At 46.8% G+C, this 20,200-nt stretch overlaps 1 protein-coding gene across 1 annotated transcript in view; it reads left to right on the forward strand.

Moving 5' to 3' along the window:
- The window catches only part of PIWIL2 (piwi like RNA-mediated gene silencing 2), a 2,524,398-nt gene that overhangs the window by 1,713,575 nt on the left and 790,623 nt on the right, over positions 1-20,200 (forward strand). Inside the window, exon 17 of the mRNA XM_069617761.1 lies at positions 5,833-5,934. Within this exon, the coding sequence (XP_069473862.1) occupies positions 5,833-5,934 (102 nt within the window). The remainder of the gene's footprint in view (positions 1-5,832; positions 5,935-20,200) is intronic.

Here is a 20,200-nt window from a genome sequence, read left to right on the forward strand (position 1 = left end):
AGGCTGCCCTGAAGTCTGGCAGCTCGGTGATGCATTGCAGTCGTGGATCGCCTTCAGAAATGTAGGTCAGGCATCCTGAGTTTTCTCGGCAGCAGCAGTTCTCCTCCTCCGTTGGCATTAGCTTGCACCGATTGCATGTGCACCAGGTGGAGATGCCGTCCATGCGACTAGGCCCAGGCTCTTCATCTGTTGATTCGTCCTGCCAACTGCCGTCCGAATCCCCATCGTTTTCGCGTGCTTCCCTTTCCAGTAGTTCCTCCTCTGTATACTCGGGCTCGTACATGTAGGGCATTATTGTAGCCATTGTGTGGTAAACAAAGTAAAATAATTTACCGAGATAGTACAGGTGTTCACACGGGCTACAAGCGGCGAAGGTAGCTGACCAGAGCACAGAAACGAGTCACAGAATACTCTAAGTAACACAGAGAGAGGAATGGAATCGAAAATCTGCTGCTGTGTTTTGTGAAACGGTCTGTTTATACTTATTGAGGAAAGAGGCGTCCTGCCATTTCCATGGCGACACGTCATTAGCTGAAGCGCAGCGAATGTTGACACAAGATGTGCTTTGGCGTTGGGAAATGGGCGGTACGAGTCTGCTGATGACAGGCTCAGGGGCGGGGGAATTGATTTAGTGCCGCAGAAGCAGGTCAGCCAGGGCAATGCAGCAAGTGATAGGATTATCACAAAATGGCGGCTCCCTGGTGCCTGTTTTCGCGTGCGTTTAATGGACGAAAACTCGGGTAAGGTCCATAGGAAAGTTTTCTAAAATCGAGCCACTTAGGCTTAAAAAAACATGGCCGACCCGTAGGGACAATAACATGTTTTACTGGACCATGCCTTTAAGACTAGTAGTGTAAGAATTGAGAGCAGGATAGATTTTAGAAATAAGAGGGGAAGAAACAGGATCTTGAGGAGAAGCAGTAGGATGCACCCGAGAGATGAGTGAAGAATATTCCAGGAAGTCAATGCTATCAATCCGAGTGCTGGAAGTTATCTCTGAAGACAACCTCCTTGTCATGACCAAGCCTTTCTCAGCGCCCCCTAAAAAGGATTGCTTTGAGAAAAAGTACAAGGCCCCAGATTCAGCATCAAAATGCCTGCGCACACCAACCCTGCCCGGACTAAGTTGTTTTTGCAGCAGCCCGTAAACGTTCTGCTAATCGCTCCTCTCCCTGTATGGTGCCGCCAGACAGATGGAGAACAGCAAGACGATTTTGGAAAGAGAGTCAGCTCTACAGCCGTGGTGACCATTAAAGCAGCTAACGCTCTTGGTATTCTAGCCCACTACAACTGTGAACTATGGTTTAAACTGGGACCGATAATATATTTTCTCCAAGATAATGAGCAGGAGGAGGCACTGACACTGCTGCAAGAAGTTGAGGCGCCATCAGATTATGCCCTCTCCATTGCTATGGACATAGCAGATACAGGATTCTGACAGATGGATAATGGTGCAGTGTTACACCACTATAGATGGTTGAAAGCCACCAACTTCCGGCCAGAGGTACAGTCAAAGGTAGTGGATATGCCTTTTGACAGCACTGACCTCTTTGGAAAGAAAATGGATGAGACACTGCAAGCCATCGATGCAGACACAGAAACAGCCCAATCACTAGGGTCCCTACAGCAACTCCGCCAGTTCTTTAGCTCAGGTAAAGCAACGTTTTTAAGGCCTTCAAGGGACTACAGGTCCTTCCAACCACAAACATCCTGCACCAGCGCCACACAGGAAGCTTATAAGGGAATATTCCGACCATATAGGGGAAACCAGCGACGACCGAGAGCTTCCTCCAGAAGTCAAGGACCAAAACATGTGTGATCAGGCCACGGCTTCTCACTTTTACACCGCAGTAGGGGGGTGGCTATCCAACTGTGTTGCACAGTGGAACATCACCACCAACAAATGGGCATTGTCCTTTATTCAGCAAGGCCATACCCTAGAGTTCATGGAAAATGTCCCTCCATTGCTCCCATCCCAAAGACGGAGAAACATCAAACCTTGCTCCTCCAAGAGGTGCTGTCCCTCCTAAGGAAAGGGGTCATCGAAGTCGTTCCACTGCTCATTGAGGGCTCCAGAGTGTACTCCAGATACTTTCTAGTCAAGAAAAAGTCAGGAGGATTGAGACTGAAACTAGACCTCAGGAGACTCAACAAATTCCTCAAGTCTCTGAAGTTTTGCATGGTGACGCCACAACGTATCCTGGACCAGCTAAACAAAATGGTCTTCCTCTCCTCGCTAGACCTAGGGGATGCCTATTTCCACATCCCCATTCATCATCAGCCCAGGCGATTCCTCCGCTTCCAAGTTCGAGGAAAACACTAACCATTCAAAGCCCTACCCTTTGGATTAAAGGCGACGCCAAGAGTGTTGACAAAATGCCTTGCTCCAATGGCGGCCCACCTCCATCGTTCAGGCGTTCAAGCTCCATGTCTACCATCTGTTCTTGGGCTCAAACCTCAACACTCTTGCATGTCTCGCCAAGCCTTTGAAACAGGAGGATAAAAACAATACTGCGCAAGATCCAGCAGCTGTTGGGACTGCCAATCGCATCAGTCACCTCCCTCAAGCCGCTTATGGGAAATATCATCTAGCATCCCATTAATCTCTCACTGCAGGCTTCAGATGAGGTCTCTTCAAGAGTTCGTAGATGTCCCTGGCAACATATATCGGGGTCCTGGGAAGACAACATTCTCCTCACGCCATCCTTTCAACAAGCTCATCTTCTCAACCTTACTCAAGGAGCCCCCTGTCACCTCCCAACACATCAGGTCACGGTTACCATGGATGCACCCCTAGACAGTTGGGGAGTCCAAACAGGACAATTCCTTGCCAGGGGCTTGTGTTTAAGAGAAGAAAAAAGCCCTTCACATCAATATCCTGGAGTATAGGGCTGTGATGTGGGCTCTGAAGTCCTTCAGACCCCAGTTCAAAACACAGTGGTCCGCATCTTCACAGACAATACATCATGTTCTATATTCACGAACGGGTGGACCGGCTCTCCGATTCTGTCTGCAGAAGCACAAGCACTGTGGAAATGGGCCCTGGTGCACAGCATGTTTCTGATTCCCTTCCATCTACCAGGGATCCACAATACGATTGCAGATTCACTCAGCAGGGAGTTGAAGTCCTGCCAGGAATGGGAACTTCAGCCAGAGCCAACCTCGGTCTGTCTTTTCCCCAAGTGATGCGCATCTGGAGATCGACCTGTTCACTACAACGACCAACAAAAAAATGCAGCAAGTTTGCAAGTCGGTTTGCACAGAAGACTTTTCCTTTACACTTTCTCCCAATCCCACTACTACCTCAAGTGCTCAGCTCACTCAAACAGAAGCTGCACGATGATACTGGTATCCCCAGCATGGCTGCGGCACATTTGGTACTCAGACTTACTTCACCTGTCAGTGGCTCTGTGCACCACTTCTCCCTAACCTCCCATCCAGATACGACGGGCCAATTCTGCATGACGACCCAGTAACCCTCATCTTGACAGCTTGGCACCTGCAGCCTTAGAATTTGGGAGCATTCTGCTGCCTCCAGACTGCTAACGAATCCTAGCCACGGCAAGAGCACTCAACGGCTAGATCCATTACACATTCAGGCTGCTCAAGTCTTGCCATACTTCCTGTCTTTAGCAAAAGCTGGCTTCGCGTACTCGTCTATCAAGGTGCATTTGGCAGCGAATTCACGCTATCCGCGTACCTCAAATCACCCTTCCCTCTGGTCGCATAAGTTGGTGAAGGAATTCCCCAAGGGGACTGTTTCATGTGTTTCCCTATACTAAAGGGATTGCCATTCAAGCCTCTTCACAGAGCCCCTTTGAAACTTGGAACACATCATTCTTAGTTGCCATCACTTAAGCCAGACGAGTAGGTGAACTGCAAGCCCTCTCCTGTGCACCTCCTTACTTGAGTTTCCACCAGGTCATGGTGGTTCTGCGTACGAACCCTTCCTTCATGCTGATGGTCCATTAAGCATTTGAGTTGAATGAACTTCTGATTCTAGCAGTGTTCTTTGGCTTCCTTCGTCTCCTTAGCGATCCTTACATTCTCTAAATGCTGCACGGGCCCTCAAATTCTATGTGGCCCGCAGAAGGGAGCTCCGAAAGTCGTCCCAACTGTTTGTTGCTTTCGGACCTACCGGCAAGGGCAACGCCCTTTTCAAAGTGTTCCATTGCGAGATGGCTGTTGGCGTACATTTCCTATTGCCATTATTTAGCCAACAGGGCCCCTTCAGGAAGACCAAGAGTGCACTCGACAAGAACCAGGGCTTCTACTAAATCATTCATGTCTGGTGTCGCCCTCGTGGCTGCCCTGCTCAACATCTGCAGGGCAGCCACGTGGAAGTCTGTCCATACCTCCACATGGTTCTACTGCATCGATAGGGATTCCAGGGAGTAACCCCGGGTCGGCCAGGCAGTGCTTCGCAACCTGTTCACATGAGATGAGTGTTGCAGAGATATGTTGATTGCTTCTGTTGAGCTTTGCCTCTGCTCATTGGTTGTGTATGAGTACTGCGGTATAATCTTTTTCAAAAAGTATGTGAATACATGAAATATTCAGTGCTGGAGAAGGAATGAGTTTTTTTTACCTGTAACTCCTGTTCTCCAGCATTGGTATCTTTCATGGATTCACATGCACCCCACCGTCTTACCCCTCTCTGGCTCTTCTCGGATCATTTTGCCACCTTATTTGCGCTGCCAAATCTGAAGCTGGCCACCAGGAGCGGAGCTAAGGGGACCAGTCTATTTGACTGTGGGCAGTATGACTCAAAAATGACTGTAATAGAGCACTAAAGTGACAAGCATTTTAAAAATGTAAAGTTAAACCGCTTTAATGTTGCCATCCTGATGACGGGGAATATTCAAAGAGCATGTCAATCCATGAAAGATACAAGTGCTGGAGACCATTGAGTTATTGGTAAGTAATTTATTTCCTCTGTTTTACGTCTTAAGCACTGCGAATGTAGATCTAAGGAAGTGACACACGTTTTTAGCATTGGGAGGGTAAAAGTTAATTTCGCAAACCCCATATTCGATTCTTGCCCAACTTTATTGGCCCAGTTGTACTGAAAATGATCCGTTTGCCTAAAAAAGTATTATGCGGTTGTTGTTGGTACTCTTGTTCAGAGAGGAATTGCCATAGCATTTCGGTGCTGGACTTCCCATGTGGGCGGGACAAAGACTGATATGCAAATGGTTATTTCCCATCTGAAAGTTACAGTGAGCAAAAAGCGTGTGCTGCAAACTTTCTGCAGAGGAGCGCCTGCTACCTTTTTAAAAAAAAAGTATTTGGAAGCAAGCTCATAATCTTAGATTGCCTGTAGCCTTCATCCAGTTTTGACCTGTTTTACTGCCCCAATTTTCTTTAAATGCACCATTTATGAACGTTTTCTCTAATCCTATTTTACTACTTTATTGCTAGAATAGTTGGTCACAAAACGTGGTCAATCGTGGGCCTATTTTTTCCCCAGTCCAACTCTGGTGTCCATTTCCTTTATTTGGAAATTAAAATGAATTAGGCATGTGATCAATCATGCAAAATGTTGTCAGCACTGCTTTAAATGTGAATTCCAACAAGTGGGGGGGTCTCATTCCCCTTATTTGTTTAGTGTGTAAAAAGTGTAGATGCTAGCGCTTTGAGAACTTGTCAACACACCAAGGCCCTTATTTTTGCCCTGTCAACTTCATTGTTTGAGGACGAAACCAAAACTAGAAGTGCTAAGACTATTAAGATACGCTTTCTGAAATATTGGAGTAATGCAACCTCTTGTGTACTTCTACCGAAAAATATAGTTTTTTTGTTGCCTAATAAAAGTTCTCTTTTGTTTTACAGAGTAAGGTACAGATGGTGGTGTGCATCATTACAGGAACCCGTGATGACCTATATGGTGCTATTAAAAAGCTATGTTGTGTGCAGTCTCCGGTTCCATCACAGGTAACTAATAGTAGCTTTGAGTTGCTTAGGATTGGTGGGTAGGATTATCTTGTTTTGCATGAACACTGGAAGTTAGACATTTAAGTGATGCTCCAAATCTTGGCCAACAAAAGAATCCACAAACCTAATTTATAACTGGCTGTCCCTATTCATGGGAAACCTACTCCAGTAAGTACTGAAAGTTCTGATCCCTTCAGAGCCTCTTGGCTTTTCTGGCTTTTTCAAGATGTTTTCTGTTTCATAGCTTCTTTTTCAGACCTGCTCAGTCTATTAGCTTCTTCTTCTTTTCTCATCAGCCAGTCGAGTCGCTCATCCCCCAGGCCTCGGCTTTGTGATTGTGGCTTCTTTAACCTCCTCCACATATACACTCTCGTTCCTTTTCAATGTAAACAGTATTTTGAATGGATTGTGTCCTCCAACGTATTCCTCCTCTTTGACATGTAATTTCCACAGCTCGGCTGCTTCGGAAACTTTTCGGCAGAGGGCGCCCTGCGTCGATGGCGTCGGGTCGATGTCCTTCGAAGGCCTCTGTTGATACGGATACGTGTTCCAAGTGCCAGTCGATGACTGGAAAGGCCTTGCTGGAATGAAAGGGGAAACTCTGGGTAGGCAAGGTGTCCAAGCCTTGTAAGTCCCGGTCTGCTGGACGTTCAACTGATGAGTCGAGAGTGGACTCTCCTCAGAGGAAGAAGTCCAAGCGGTCATGGTCTAGGAGTGGTTGGTATGAAGCGGCACCATTGGTCGACTGCCGCCTCGTCTTCGTCGGACAGCTCCCCGAAAAGAATGGTATGTCCGTCCAAATCATTGATCCTGGCGGAGTAAGATGCCTCCAGGTGGAGATGATGAAAATATTTCATAAACAGGGCACAATTGGATCCTGCCATTCGGGTTGACCTCCGCCCGAGGGTCTTCACCAAGCTCATTCATGGTGGTGATGGCAGCGCATCTAAGGAGAGGGGGGATTCACGTCTACCCCTACCTGGACGATTGGCTGATCAGGGTGCGTTCTCCCGAACAAGCCTTGGATCATCTCAACATCACCTCCCCCCACTCCCTTCACAAACTGGGCTTCTCCCTCAAGTAACATATGACACCTTCCCAACAGCTCCAGTATATCGGGGCTGTGTTGGACACATCCTTGCGGAAGTGCTCGCCACCCAAGTTGAGGGCTCAAAATATTCTCCAGATGGTAACCAAATTTCAGCATGCCCGAGTCTTCCGGCTTAAGAATTCTTAAGGTTGCTCGGCCTCATGGCATCCTGCATTTTTCTGGTGCCAGAGGCCCGCCTGAGAATGAGATCCCTTCAATGGGCTCTCGGAACACAATGGTCCCAATTCTCGGGGAAGATGTCAGATCTCCTTCAGGTTCCGGTCAGGGTCTCACAGGATCTTCTGTTGTTGGCCTGTGAGGAAAATCTCCTCAAGGGAGAACCTTTTTGGCAGCCGTGGCCGGAAATAACTGAGTACATTGCATTACAGTAATCCAACTGATTCGATATGAAAGCATTCACCAGTTGTACCCTAGCAGAAAAAGTAAAATAATCTAAAAATCTTTTAGGGTTCTTAGCAAACAGGTACTAGTTACCATATTAAACTGCTTATCCATGGACCGATCACAATCCTACCACTCCCCCAAATTTTAAACTGTTTGAGGGTGCAGATCAGTTCCCAAACCACGACAGCCAACAGTTATCACACCAGGAACGTGAGGAGTGGGGTTTATCAGTGTTAGCAGCTTGCTTGGCGAATGGGTAATGTTGCAGTTTCAAATAATGATTTCATTTTTTTTCTGTATATTTAGTACCAAGCATTCATCCAATGACTGACCTGCTCCCTGCACTGTTTGAAATGTTTGATATTTTTCCTTTTTTGTAGGGCCCAGGCTAAGAATTACATCAGTGTTATCTGTGAACATGTAGAAAATAATCCTAAAAGCACAAATCAGTTCCGCCAATAGCTTCACACAGTCATTAAATAGTAAAGGGCTTTACTAATCCAGCGGCACAATGCATGTAATATTCCTCTGAGATAATTGAGAAGGTGGTTAGGGAACTGCTTACATCCCTATACTAGAAAAGACTTCATCCTGTCCCACGCTTTCTCTCATGCCAAATGTATTAAGGCGCCTCAGCAGGATATTGTTATCAATGCTATCTAAAGCCGGAGGGAGGTCTAAAAGACTGCCAGCACCAACACTGATTCTGTGCTGGACCCTCTATGAAATCCCACCTGCACCTCGTCCAAACAACCAGCTAGATCTAAGAAAGTCTGTAACTGCAAAAGAGTTGTTGAAATTGCACTGTTAGTTGAAGTCCCGTATTACTAATGATCTCAACTCCTGAATAATCCTAGCTGGCCAGAGTTCACGGGGGAGCCAGTTGATCACCTGTCACGCATGTGCTTTAGTAAAGAATTGTGCTACTGGCTGGAATTAGTCCCAGGTTGTAACCGGAACAGAGGCGTAACTATCTCGGGCACAAAAGCTGTCATGACCACCCTGTGGAGTTGTTAAGATCAGAGTTGATTTAATTAGTTATATGGTCTCCTAAAAAGGCTGAGGCTATAATACCTAAACATTGTATTGTAACATCTTTTGGTGTGTTTGATCATTTTTTTCAATTATTCATTTTCCTGGTATTCTGATCCTGATTTTTCCTCCATGCCCTCTCCAATTGAGCAATTTAGGGCATTTACTCTAAGCTGAAATATACATTGTACCAATGTTTTGCTAGCTGCTTTTTTGCTGGAGCGAATACTTTCACTACAGATACATTTGGGAAACACTTGCTGCAGAGATTTCTGCTTACATGCCACATCACAGTACCAAGCCAAAACGAGGCCAACTGAGCAATTCATCTCTGAGAGTTTGATAAACTTGAGTATTTAAAAGTAGGTACCAACTACTGTGAAAAAACAATGTACTTGCAGCAGACAAGGGCAAGTTATTAAAAAGTAAGATGGTATTGGTATTGTCTAGAGCTTAGTCCCTTCAAAACAGGGTTGTATCATCCTAAATGGTCTGACAAATCGAAGGGAATGCATCACTTCTCACCAAGGGGGACCCCCCCCCCCCTGTGTGACTAGGAAGGTGAACCTGTTCTGCAACACCCTCCCTAGGGGTCAAGGCAAGTGAGACCTCACCGGTAGAGACTCCCCCTTTGGGGACAAGGACTCCCTTTCCTGTGAGGTCCTCCGCGTGATGTCTTATATGGACTTGTATAATACACCAGAGTATTATCAGTTTCATGAAGATAAAGTGAACCAATACCATCAGCAACAAGAAACTGAGGATATCTCTTCAAATCAGATTCTCCAATGAACTGTTCACTGTATGAGTTGTTCCATTGTACAGCGCCTTGGTGTAAAGCGCTCTATAAATAAACAAATCAATCAATCAACTGTGCTATGGAGGCTGTAAGGGAAGATATGCCAGAGAACCAGCGAGAGAGGGTGGAGAGCTGAGAGAGAGCCGAGCACCGAGAAAATCAAGGGAAGCCCTCTGTACGTAAGAGAACAACAGAAGAAGGCAGGGCTGTCATAGAACGCGGAGCCCGCGTTAGCCAGAACAGCTCCAACTTGGAGCGAGAAGCGCTGGGAGACTGGCGTCTCATCGCAACTGAAATCTATGTCAGATAAAAGCAAGAGTTTTGGTGGTGGCGTGACCATGAAGCAGTCGTGGTGGGCAGTTTGCCCGTACAACAACACCGACACCATGAGCGGGAGGAAATCACTTCCGATTCGAGTCACAGTAGAAGATGAGAGTGAGGCACGGAAGAAAAAGACACCGCAGAAAGTAAGCCACGAAGCAGAGAATCCGATGTCCACCAGGTACCAGCACAGAGATGGTAATACAGGGAACAGGGACACCAGAAGGGCAAGAGGGACTCAATGTAAATTAAATGACTCATCCCAGTATTGGTGTGAAGGGAATTGGAAATGAAGTAAGAAACCATAACTTAATGAAATAGAAAGAAATACAAAGTGGGAGGGAAGAAAAGTTGGAAACTCCTCACGTTGGGGAAAAGGCAAAAGACAACCCATATCCTGGTGGTCAAAAGGAGAATGAGGGGAAAAGACATTTGGGAAAAAAACGTTTTCTGACGGGAGGAAGATAAACCTCATACATGAAACAGCACTCTGGGAAAGGGTGAATTATAATTTTAAATTGAGTATTCAGAGTATATGAGAGGCGAACCATATTACAAGGGGACAAGGAACCCTACAAGAGAGTTTACAAATTTGAATTGAACCAAGATAATTAGAGAGGATGAGATAAAGGAAACACAGCCCCTAGGATAGCTACAGAACTCGACTAAAGAGATAACCAAAGACTGTTTTTATTTCGTCTACTGTGTTGAACAGAAGAATCAAAACGAAATCCCTTTTAGGAACACAGTAGCCAGGAGAAGGGAGACATTCACCTGTTCTTAGTTACATTAGTGATAGGGTCAGATAGGTTAGATGTCAACAGTGGACAGACTTGTTTTGGACATGTATGCTGACTGACAAGCACCTTAGTCAGTAAAATAGGTAGTCAACACCCCATATTCATAAGGAAAGATGGGCCTTATTTACTTTAAATAAACCTTAGTAGAAATGTATTCACTGCATCCTTCTGATCCATCACAATGGTTGGGTAGTGCGATGAATCCTGCAGAGTCCTCACAGAAAACCTAGCGAAAATCTCCCGGGTGGCCAGGGGAAGGCAGCCGCTTCCTGATCCTAACCTTGGGGGTGGTATTATCCGGGAGGATCACCTGGGAGGAGAAGGGCCCCAAGGAAATAGGATGACCCAGTTAGGTGAGTCGCAGTATTTGTCTCAGTAATTGCCTGCTAGCCCATGTTAACACTATTGAATACCAAACTAATGTAAAGAAGCAGAAATGGAAGCCTCAGAATAATATTGCATACTAATCTGATGCTTACCAGCTAAAGTGCGAGAATAAGAACATTGGGGTCAGTTGTAATTTTAAAGGCAACGCAAACCACCATTGCCAAAGCCAAGAGAGGGCTATATTAAAAGACGTTGTCAACAACCAATATTGCCAAAACCTAAAGAGGTCAATAAAGGAACAGGCCAATGGTGAACCCTATTGTCAAAGAGAGGAAGATAAAATTGTTTATAAAGACCTAAACGATCATTGTCTAAGTCAAAGAGGAGCAAGTGTGATGATAAGCCATTATTAGCATTTGGTTGTTGTAAGAGTGGGGAAACCAGTGTGGCAGAAGAGCTGCCCTCCTGATAACCAGTGTTCAGCAGGAGAGGAACACAATCTGCAATATATGTAGCATTAACAGCGCCAATGTGTTTCATGTCTTTGCAGGAAAAGTGTTTATTGCTAAAGTTGTTTAAAGTCAAAAGACTTTATTAAGTTGCTTGAAGTGAACTTTACCACAGAAGTACTTGCAGTAGAGTTAGAAGCTATTAGTCCTGGCAGGCGAGTATACCAGGGCATGACACTTTGTAGTGGTAAACCTGGCAGGTGAGTGGACCAGGTAGAAAATATTGATACTGTGTTGTGGTTAAGACTGTGGAGAAGAAGTGGCAAGACCACTAAATGATTTTTTGAATCATTGCCGAATCATCCTAACAAACCAATTTATGTTGCTATCAAAGAACTGTGAAAGTGTTTTGGTTCTTAAGAAGAGGTTGTATTAAACTCTTTGTTACAAGTGGAGAAACAAAGATTTGTTATTTCTTTTGGAACTGTTGGAAGTCCCATTGAGAGACTTTTGGCGCAAGAAGAACCTTATCACCAGAACTGTGTTGAAAACCAAACCTTCCTATTTTTAACTGTTAGAATTTACTGCTTTAAATCTGAGGAAGGGAACATTACCCAGATCACAAGAGAACAGTTCAGTTACAAACTTTGTTTGACATAACTATGTTTTTTTTTTTAATTTTGAATTGCCATATATTCCTCTCATATGTTTGTTGTATGTATAAGTGTGATGGACAAATTACTTTTGTTATTGTTTTATTTAGTTGATTTTGATAGGCAGGGAAATTCTCTTTAGCGTAGGAATTGTGAGGCGTCTAGCCAACCCTTTTAAGTTAATAAAATGGCATCTGATGAACACCTTTACTCAGTTGTTCGCTTCACATTTCTGGGCCTTCGCAGTAGCCAAATTAGATTAATTGAAACAAAAGTTGAGACCTGCATTCTAGTTTTGCCACTTCCCGATACTTTCGTCCTGGACAGATACCAGTCTGCTGCCTTTGGCAAAAGGGGTTTGCACTCTTACTTGCTAATGGATTGTGGCTTCCCACGGATTCCTCATCTTTGATATATCGTCATTCTTATTCTTCATCTTCTCGAAGAAAATCAAAGAAGAGGTGCCTTTGTTCTTTGTCTTCTGACTCCTCACCCGACAAGAGACTTATCTGGCTATGTTTTGGGAAAGGTTTAGTCAGAAAATGGACATCTTCTTGAAGACTGCCCCTCCTGGTCCCTCGAAAGAGCCAAAAAAGGCTACTGATCCCACATCGCCTTCAAAGTTCGGCAGGGAATCGTCAAAGGCTTCGACTCACCTGCCGAATAGCCCAGATCAGAAGGCCTCTAAAATGCCTACTCAAGTAGCGCTGATGGTGTTGACTGCAGGGGGAGCATCAAAGTCAAAGGCTTCAATATCCTCACTTCCGAAGGACTCAACACCATCGGCCTTGAAGCCATTGACATTGGCTCCGTCTAAGAGCTTTAAGCCACAATCGAAGAAAAACGTGGAAGTCTTTTGGATCTTTTTTGATGAGGAAGAGGAGGACGTTGTTCCTTTCGGGTATGTAAATGTTTGCATGCCTAATGTACCTGAAGAGCTAATTTCTGAGGAATCTTTTTTAGAGGACTTGGCGCCTTGCCTTGGGAAGCCAGTGACTTAGACAAGTGGAATGTGCTTCACCTAGCACTAATGCCCATCGAAGTGCTGCATACAGGACAGTTATGTACAAGGTCACTGAGTATTTGGGTTGGAGCGTCCTCCAAAGGACATACTACAGGATTACCTCATGGATATCCTTGTCAAAGGTCCTCCCAAAGAATATGTGCTGTCTTTCCATTCAGCACTTAAGAACACCATCTTTGAAAACTGGCAAAGGCCTGACACCACTACTGCTCTCAATAACGAGTTTTAAAAAATATAGACCATCAGCTATTGATCCTAAATTCCTCTGTAGACATCCTATTTCTTAGTGCTTGTTGGTACAGGTGGCTACCTCCTCTTCAAAAGCAGCTGCATATCCATTCATGCCACATGATGGGGATGACGAGAAATAGCCTAGAGGGTATTCTCAGTTGGGAATATGGCCCTTCAGGACATTAATGCTTATTGCCCCTTAGCAACGTCTATGTTCACACTATGGAATGTGATTTCACAAGCATAATATTCTCAAGGGCGAAATGAGGGATGTTTTCATAAACACAGTGATGGTAAGGAATCAGCAAGTCAATCACTGCATTCGGGTTGGATGCATCAGACTGCTTTGGTCGCTCTAAGGACTCAAGTGCAGTCCACGGGAGATTTGTCTGCTGAAATGTGGATTTGCTCCTGATGTCTAGTCAAGACTTCTGGACATGGCATTTGGTGGGTCTAATCTTTTTTTGGGCAAATGCTGACGACATCTTGGAGAAGCTTCAGGCTTCTGTAGGGAAGGCATGGTATCAAACAGTGAAGACAGACACAATTGCTCACAGTTCAAGGGTGTTTATTGAACTTCAATGGGTTGGAAAAATGCCTATCTAAATCTAAGGATGGGAGCAAGCTACGGCCATCAAAATAAAGCTAACAGAGTCCTAGTAGTGTCTTCCTCAAAATAGAAAGGGCTTATACCAAAAAAAACGATTGCCAATCCCTACTTTGAAACGATGAACAGTGTGGGAAATGATGTAGATAACAAAATGTGTCATGAAACAATATGTCAGGATGACTGGTAGTTGGTTCCCCTGCCCCACGTTTTCACCATGGGACAAGGTGGCACACTTGGGCTTAGAACACACTTCAGTTTGGCTAAGCACAAGGGTACGTTTCCAGTACATATATCGGCTCTCCGCAACCAAAAGTCTCTTGCTCAATCAAGGAAGGCTTCTCCCTCGCAAGACAAAAGTTAAACAAAAATTGTTTCAAAGTTCCTTCCCTCAAGAGTTTACTTTTCAAGCAACAAAAATCTTTTACTTCCACTTTGAGTCCCCGTCCGCCGGGCTTAGACTGTTATTTATGTCACAGTTCACTACAAACCGAAGTCTTTCGATTGTGCAAAGGATTTGACTTAAACCCTTGCAGGACCACTTTGATTCTCTTTCTCATAAATCATATTCACATTTCATCAGTTCTGCTAGAGGGATAGATTCAAGTAGAGACCTTTTGATTGGGAACACACGCAGTGCCGGACCACTCTGCTACATAAGTATTGTGCGTTCACTTCTCAAAGTTCAGAAAACAATTATCGGCTTTCCCTTTTCATTTGCGGCTTTCATCAAACTCATTTTTCTATTCGACTTCATTGGATAGTTTGTTCCTGCCCGTAACCTTGGTTCATACGCAGCCCGGTTTCACACAGTTGCCTTCAACTCACCGACTCTATACAAGGTTCGGCTCGCAGCTGCACTTCTCCCCTGACTCGACTAGTCAGGCAGGAGGGCCTCTGGATTCTCGTACACGCATTACAGGATTCTCTGGCCTCACCTCTCTGAGTTTTCAACAGCCCAGTGATTACTTGTCAAACAGCCCAAGGGCATCTCCCTCCTTGGTTTCATTCCATGACTTTCCGTCTGACTTCCTCAATTCAGCTGCAGTCTGGAATAGGCTGCTCCTTCATGTGCTCCATCTCATCCTTGCCTTGCTCGAAGTGTGTTCCCGTTCTCTGCCTTTTATCTAGGTGGGAACGGTAAAGGAGATTCAGGCGTGAGTTGTTCCAGGCAGTTGCCTGGCTCTGCTTGATCACAGCAAAGGAACATGTTCGAGTCTGTCTTTCCTCAGTATGTAAAGGGAATGCATGTGTGTTCATGCAGGGGGGGGGGCGAAGTTACAAGACTCATGTACTTGATCTGGAAAGACCATCAGGTGTCCCACTCCCCAAGGATCCCCCATCCAGGTCCACCCCCAGGGTCTGGATCCAATAGCGATGGCTGTGACCCGGCCACCTGGATAACAGATCCCTGAGGACTGGTAAGTGAGACACCCTCTGGTTTCTCACACTCTTGAGGCGGCTGAAAAATTGTTAGGAACAGCCATTCATCAGCCACAACAGCAGCAGCATCTGCCTTTCCAGCCTTGGAGAGGGCTTTCCTTTAGCTTCTACTCTTCTTTTGGACAAAGAGGTAGAGGTCAGCCTGCCCAGAGAGGACAAAGGAGATTTCCACGTGGCTCTAGGGGCCGTGGAGGACGGACAGCTCAGGCAGTCCGCTCCTCATTGCCCTCTGCGAGAGCCCCAAAAACACTCTGAGCACTTTATGCTCAGGACTCTCGTGGGAACCAGGTTGACCCAGCATCTAGAAGAATGGTGCTACATTATTTCAGATGTGTGGGCACTTCAGACAGTGACTCAAGGGTACTGTCTCTCATTTCTAAAAAGGCCCCCAGATTGTCCCCTGTAAAGACTGGAGGGGGGTAGGTAAAGGCACAGAACACCCCAGCAAGGCTCTCAGTTTGTTGAAACGTGGCGAGCAGCCAGGCTTAAGCTTTCAGGAGGTGATGCAGGTTGGTTCTTAAGTACATTGTTTTCCCCAAAGCCCCCACAAAGGAATGTCCACACACTGTTGGGTGATAACACAGCTTCTTTATATAAAATAAGGTTGCTACCTCTACCATATACATATATATTAAATAACACTTGGTACTTGGAATACTTATTCAAAGAATTGCAAATATGTACATTCAATGTGGTACAACACAATACTTCAATTCAGTAAGAAATCCTCTAACTGCAGACAGTTTTAAATAAGCATGTGAAAGCAAACGGAGTTGAAGGACAGGTTGAAGAGATCAGCTAGGTGCAAGGCCACCTAAGGGGCAATATACTTGACTAGCTGAGGAGCAAAAGGGTCTGATGGGGCACAAGAAGGGTTAGCCTTCATCAGTAGAGATCACACTAAATCAGTATTAGTGTCGTCAGTATTAGTGTGACTAAAGTAGCAGATGGAGGCAGATGATAATGGTAGAATAGGCGGAGTGTAAAATGGAGGCGGGAGTGTGAGGAAGGTCCGGAGAGTGTCTAATTTTTACAGCGGTGTATCCAGCTAGGTCAATAGCTGTTCGAGTGAAATTGATAGTAATAGACTTAGGAGGAGTGAGTTTAAAGTCCCCTGTAGCCGGTGAGGATGGTTTGAGTGAGTCAATGAGGGTTGGGTAGTATTCCCTTTTCACTCTATCAAGAGTGGACTTGAGAGTTTTCAGGGCAGAGAGTTTGAGTTGCAGGTCCTCATGAATAATGTACCAATGTTTGTTCCTGGCCAACTTTGGTTTTGACACATATAGTCATACTTAATGGTCAAAGGAATCCTACAGAGAGGAGCGAGAAGTGAATGGGTACTGAACAGCAGACTGTTGGTGGCATGGCAACTGGCAATGTGATCGACATGGATTTTTGGCATGAAATATTAATTTTGTCCTGCCGTTGACCATGCTTTCTTCTACCAGAAGGTTTCAATGCAGGCAAGAGAAAACTACAGATCACTTCTATTTGTGGAGTCTGAGTCGCAGCCGTTTCTCATCCTGGTTCCCTTTGCTCGATCCTTGTCTTTAGTCATAGTCCTTCATCTTACTCTTACGTCCCGTCCCCTTTCCTCCATACTGCATGGGCGTCCCCCGCTAGGGACGGGAGACGGAACCTTTTTCACCAGAAAAACCTTCTTCCCCTTCAAATTTAGAGGCGCGCGGAATGCATTCCAGGGAGCGTGTGCACCCCTGACTCCGCCTACTGGTGCCACTCCCCACTCCCTATTCCGCATTGATGGGAACGGGCCTAATTCACCAGCGCTCCTGGGTTTGACTTCGGCCATGTAATACCACGCGCTCTTCCCCGGATACTTTCTTCTGTCTGTGATACTGCCGAGGGCAACACGCCTACCAGGCCTTGGCCTGAGGTGCAGGGTAGGTCTCATGCTCCATCGTCAAGAATCCTGGAGGAGGCCGGGCCCAGTGAGCCAAGCACCACGAATTCAGCTCGTCACATGCAGCTCGACAAGATGGCCGGCGTGCCAGATAAAATGGCCACTCATCCAATACCGGCCCGAGGAACGGAGCAGGTCGGAGAACGAGTTACAAGGTGGGACTGGTGTCAACCAGGTACGTAGCCTACAGCTTATCCATCAGCTTCCCAGGCCAGGTTTAACCAGCTAGACAGAGTATGCACCAGCACCAGCCCCAGCAGCCGCCCGCTACCCCATCAATCCACCACCCCCACCGGCCTGCAAGGACAGGTTCTTTGAAAAGTTCCTCACTCTCCCGAGATCTCCTCAGATGTGGGCCATATTTAGGGATGTCAATAGGGACATGCTCCCTCTGGCCCCTCCGCTGCGCCTGTAGTCATCCCTCCTATGGCTCCAGTGCCGCAGGCCCCGGTGAAGCCCATGCTGCCTGGCCGGCTCCTTCAATTCCGGCTCCCCTGCCCCCCACAGTTCAGGCGGTTCTGTACCAGCCTTTGCTGCAGCCTGTGGCTCCGGTCTCCACACCTCAGCCCTCGGCGCCAAGCACTCCACCCGCACCGGACCAGCCGGACTCCATGGTGGACACAGACGAGGAAGAAGACCCTGACACACCACAGTCTGACAAGGCCTTCCACGATCGACTTGCAGGTCTGGCAGAGTAGTTGGGCCTTCCTCAACCCTAGGTCGAACAAACGGAGGCAGGGGTTCTTGCCGAGGTCCTCACTCTACGCCCTGCAGCTAGAACAGGGATGCTGATGCAGAATGACGTTGTCGCCTTAGCCAAGAAGGGTTGGCTCAAACTCCACTTGGCCCAGCCTGTCAATCGGCACCATGATACGAAGTATAGGCAAATGGAGGGGGATCCACTCTTGCTGTCGGCCCATCCTCAACCACACTCTTCAGTGATTGCTGCAGCGTCACTCTACCCAAAGCCTCAGTCGTCCTCGTCCACCTCGTCCTCGACACTACTAGGCAAGGAGGAGAAGATCTTGAGGCATACGGGAAGGAGCTGTATTCCAACGCTTCGCTGCATCTTCGTCAATCCAACGTGAATTCCATGCTGGCAGCCGTTAATCAGAGGCTTTGAGCGGGAAATAGCCAACTTCCTTCTTGAGCTTCCGGCGCAGAGCCAGTCACAATTCAACGCGGGACTGGTCGAGGCTAAGATGGTGGCGCACGACACCATGGAGGCCACTGTGGCCCACATTGACACCTCTGGCCCGGGGCATATGCATCGCCACAGATATGAGGACTGCCTGGCTTCCGGCTACTAAATTTACCCAGACTTCCAGGAACGCATATTGGACCTTCTATTCGAGGGTGGTGACCTCTTCCACTCCAACACTGACGAGGAGCTAGATAAAAAGAAACAGTTTGCAAACTGCAAAGTCTTTATCTATTGGCGAAGGCTATACCCAAGGCATACACCCATTCGCATCAACGCTCCGACAAGGGGCGGGCATTGGCGGGGTCCGGGGCTTCCAAGAACCGAGGTCGAGACGGCCTCACTGTTCCTAGAGTCAGCACCGGCGCAAACAAAAGGGGGGAGCAAGGGCTTTTTTTCAGTCCCCCTCCTCCGCAACAGCGTCAGAGGGAAAGGGGGCATGACACGCCCCTTTGGGTCCACGTGTCTCCGGTGGGGGGGCAGGCTTGCCCTTCACACACAGTTTTGGCATCAGAAGTTTGCTGACCCCTGGATCCTCTCTGTAGTATCCACGGGGTACTGCCTACCAATACCTTCCTCTCCTCCCTCCTCCCCTCCCCTAACACAGATTGGGACAGCAGCTGTGTTGGCGGAAGTTCTGTCACTCGTCGAGAGCCAGGCAGTGGTAGAAGTCACACCCCCCCAGCGAGGATTGGACTTCCACTCCAGGATTTTCACCATACAAAATAAGAACCAGGCTGGCCTGAGAGTTGTTTTGGATCTTGTTAGGGAGAATTCTCATTCTATGGCTAATTTCCCTCACCTAGTGAGTCCCCCAGCTGCTTTGCTGGACTTCTGGAGTATATTTTTTCCGCTTGGTAAGAGTGTGAGTCTTTTTCCCACTTTTACATGTGTTTTGCCATGTGTATTTTTACTGTTTGTGTGATAGTGGGCTCTGGAGGACCCCACTCCATGAACCCCACTTTTCATGTGTGTTACACAGCACCTTCCGTGCAGTAACACAGGGTTGTCTTTGAGACTTTCCCCTGACTCCAATTTCTGGGGCTGACTACTGTCCCCCAGGAAACAGGTAAAGTTGCCATTTACTTTACATAGTCATTTAAAACTCCAGACCCAGTACACCTCATCTTAAATTTAGTACTGGAAAGGGTTATTTCCTATCCCTTTTTGTCTGTGCCTCTCTGAGCTTTGTTTTGCTCTTTTAACATTTAGACTTGGCTGGTGGTAGTGGTATCTACCCTAACTTTTCTACCGCTATTATATTATATAAACGTGGTACTGTTCCAGGCTATCATAGTAGCCTCAAACATAAACCCGCTTGACCAAATACTTTCTTTTGGCTCCGGTCGGGTTTATTCGCCATTTCTTTTTGTTAAAGTCCTTCTTGTGTTTTACTTTGCACGGCAAACCAGGTTTGCCTTCTTTGTTCACCGTCTTTTGGCGGGCTTCTCTCAAGAAGCCCTCCTTTTGGCACCTGGGCACCTAGGTGGGCTGAATGTGAGGGAGGGGTGTAGTCACCCCCTGCACAGGGTATCCTTGGAAACCCAAGTCGCACTTTGTCATGATTGGCTAAGGTGGTTGTCCGGGCCGGACAACCCCCCTGCTGGGTAATTGACAGCCAGGCTGTGTGAATGGGGGATTTTCGGATAAAAGGCAGGACTATTGGGCTGGAAGTCAGTCGCCACTGGAACTGCAAGGAACCGAAGAGAAACGGAGAAGAAGGCTGCTGCAACTACCGAGTCCCGGTGGAGCCCTGTTGCAGTCCTAAGCTATCTACCCTTCGATGACAAGAGAAGATCCAGTCCGGAGTCTTCTTCCCTTGAGCTTGGTGGGATTAACCAGCTCATCTTCCACAGGCAGAGGATCCTCTTCTTGGTCGAAATCGCTGCACACTGCTGTAGTGGTCTGGATAGCCATCTGTAGAGCCTCTCCAGTTTTAAAGGAGCGCACCTTTTATTTACCG

The sequence above is a fragment of the Ambystoma mexicanum genome, chromosome 10 (assembly GCF_040938575.1).
Source record: "Ambystoma mexicanum isolate Mex_15411 chromosome 10, UKY_AmexF1_1, whole genome shotgun sequence".
Taxonomy (NCBI): domain Eukaryota; kingdom Metazoa; phylum Chordata; class Amphibia; order Caudata; family Ambystomatidae; genus Ambystoma; species Ambystoma mexicanum.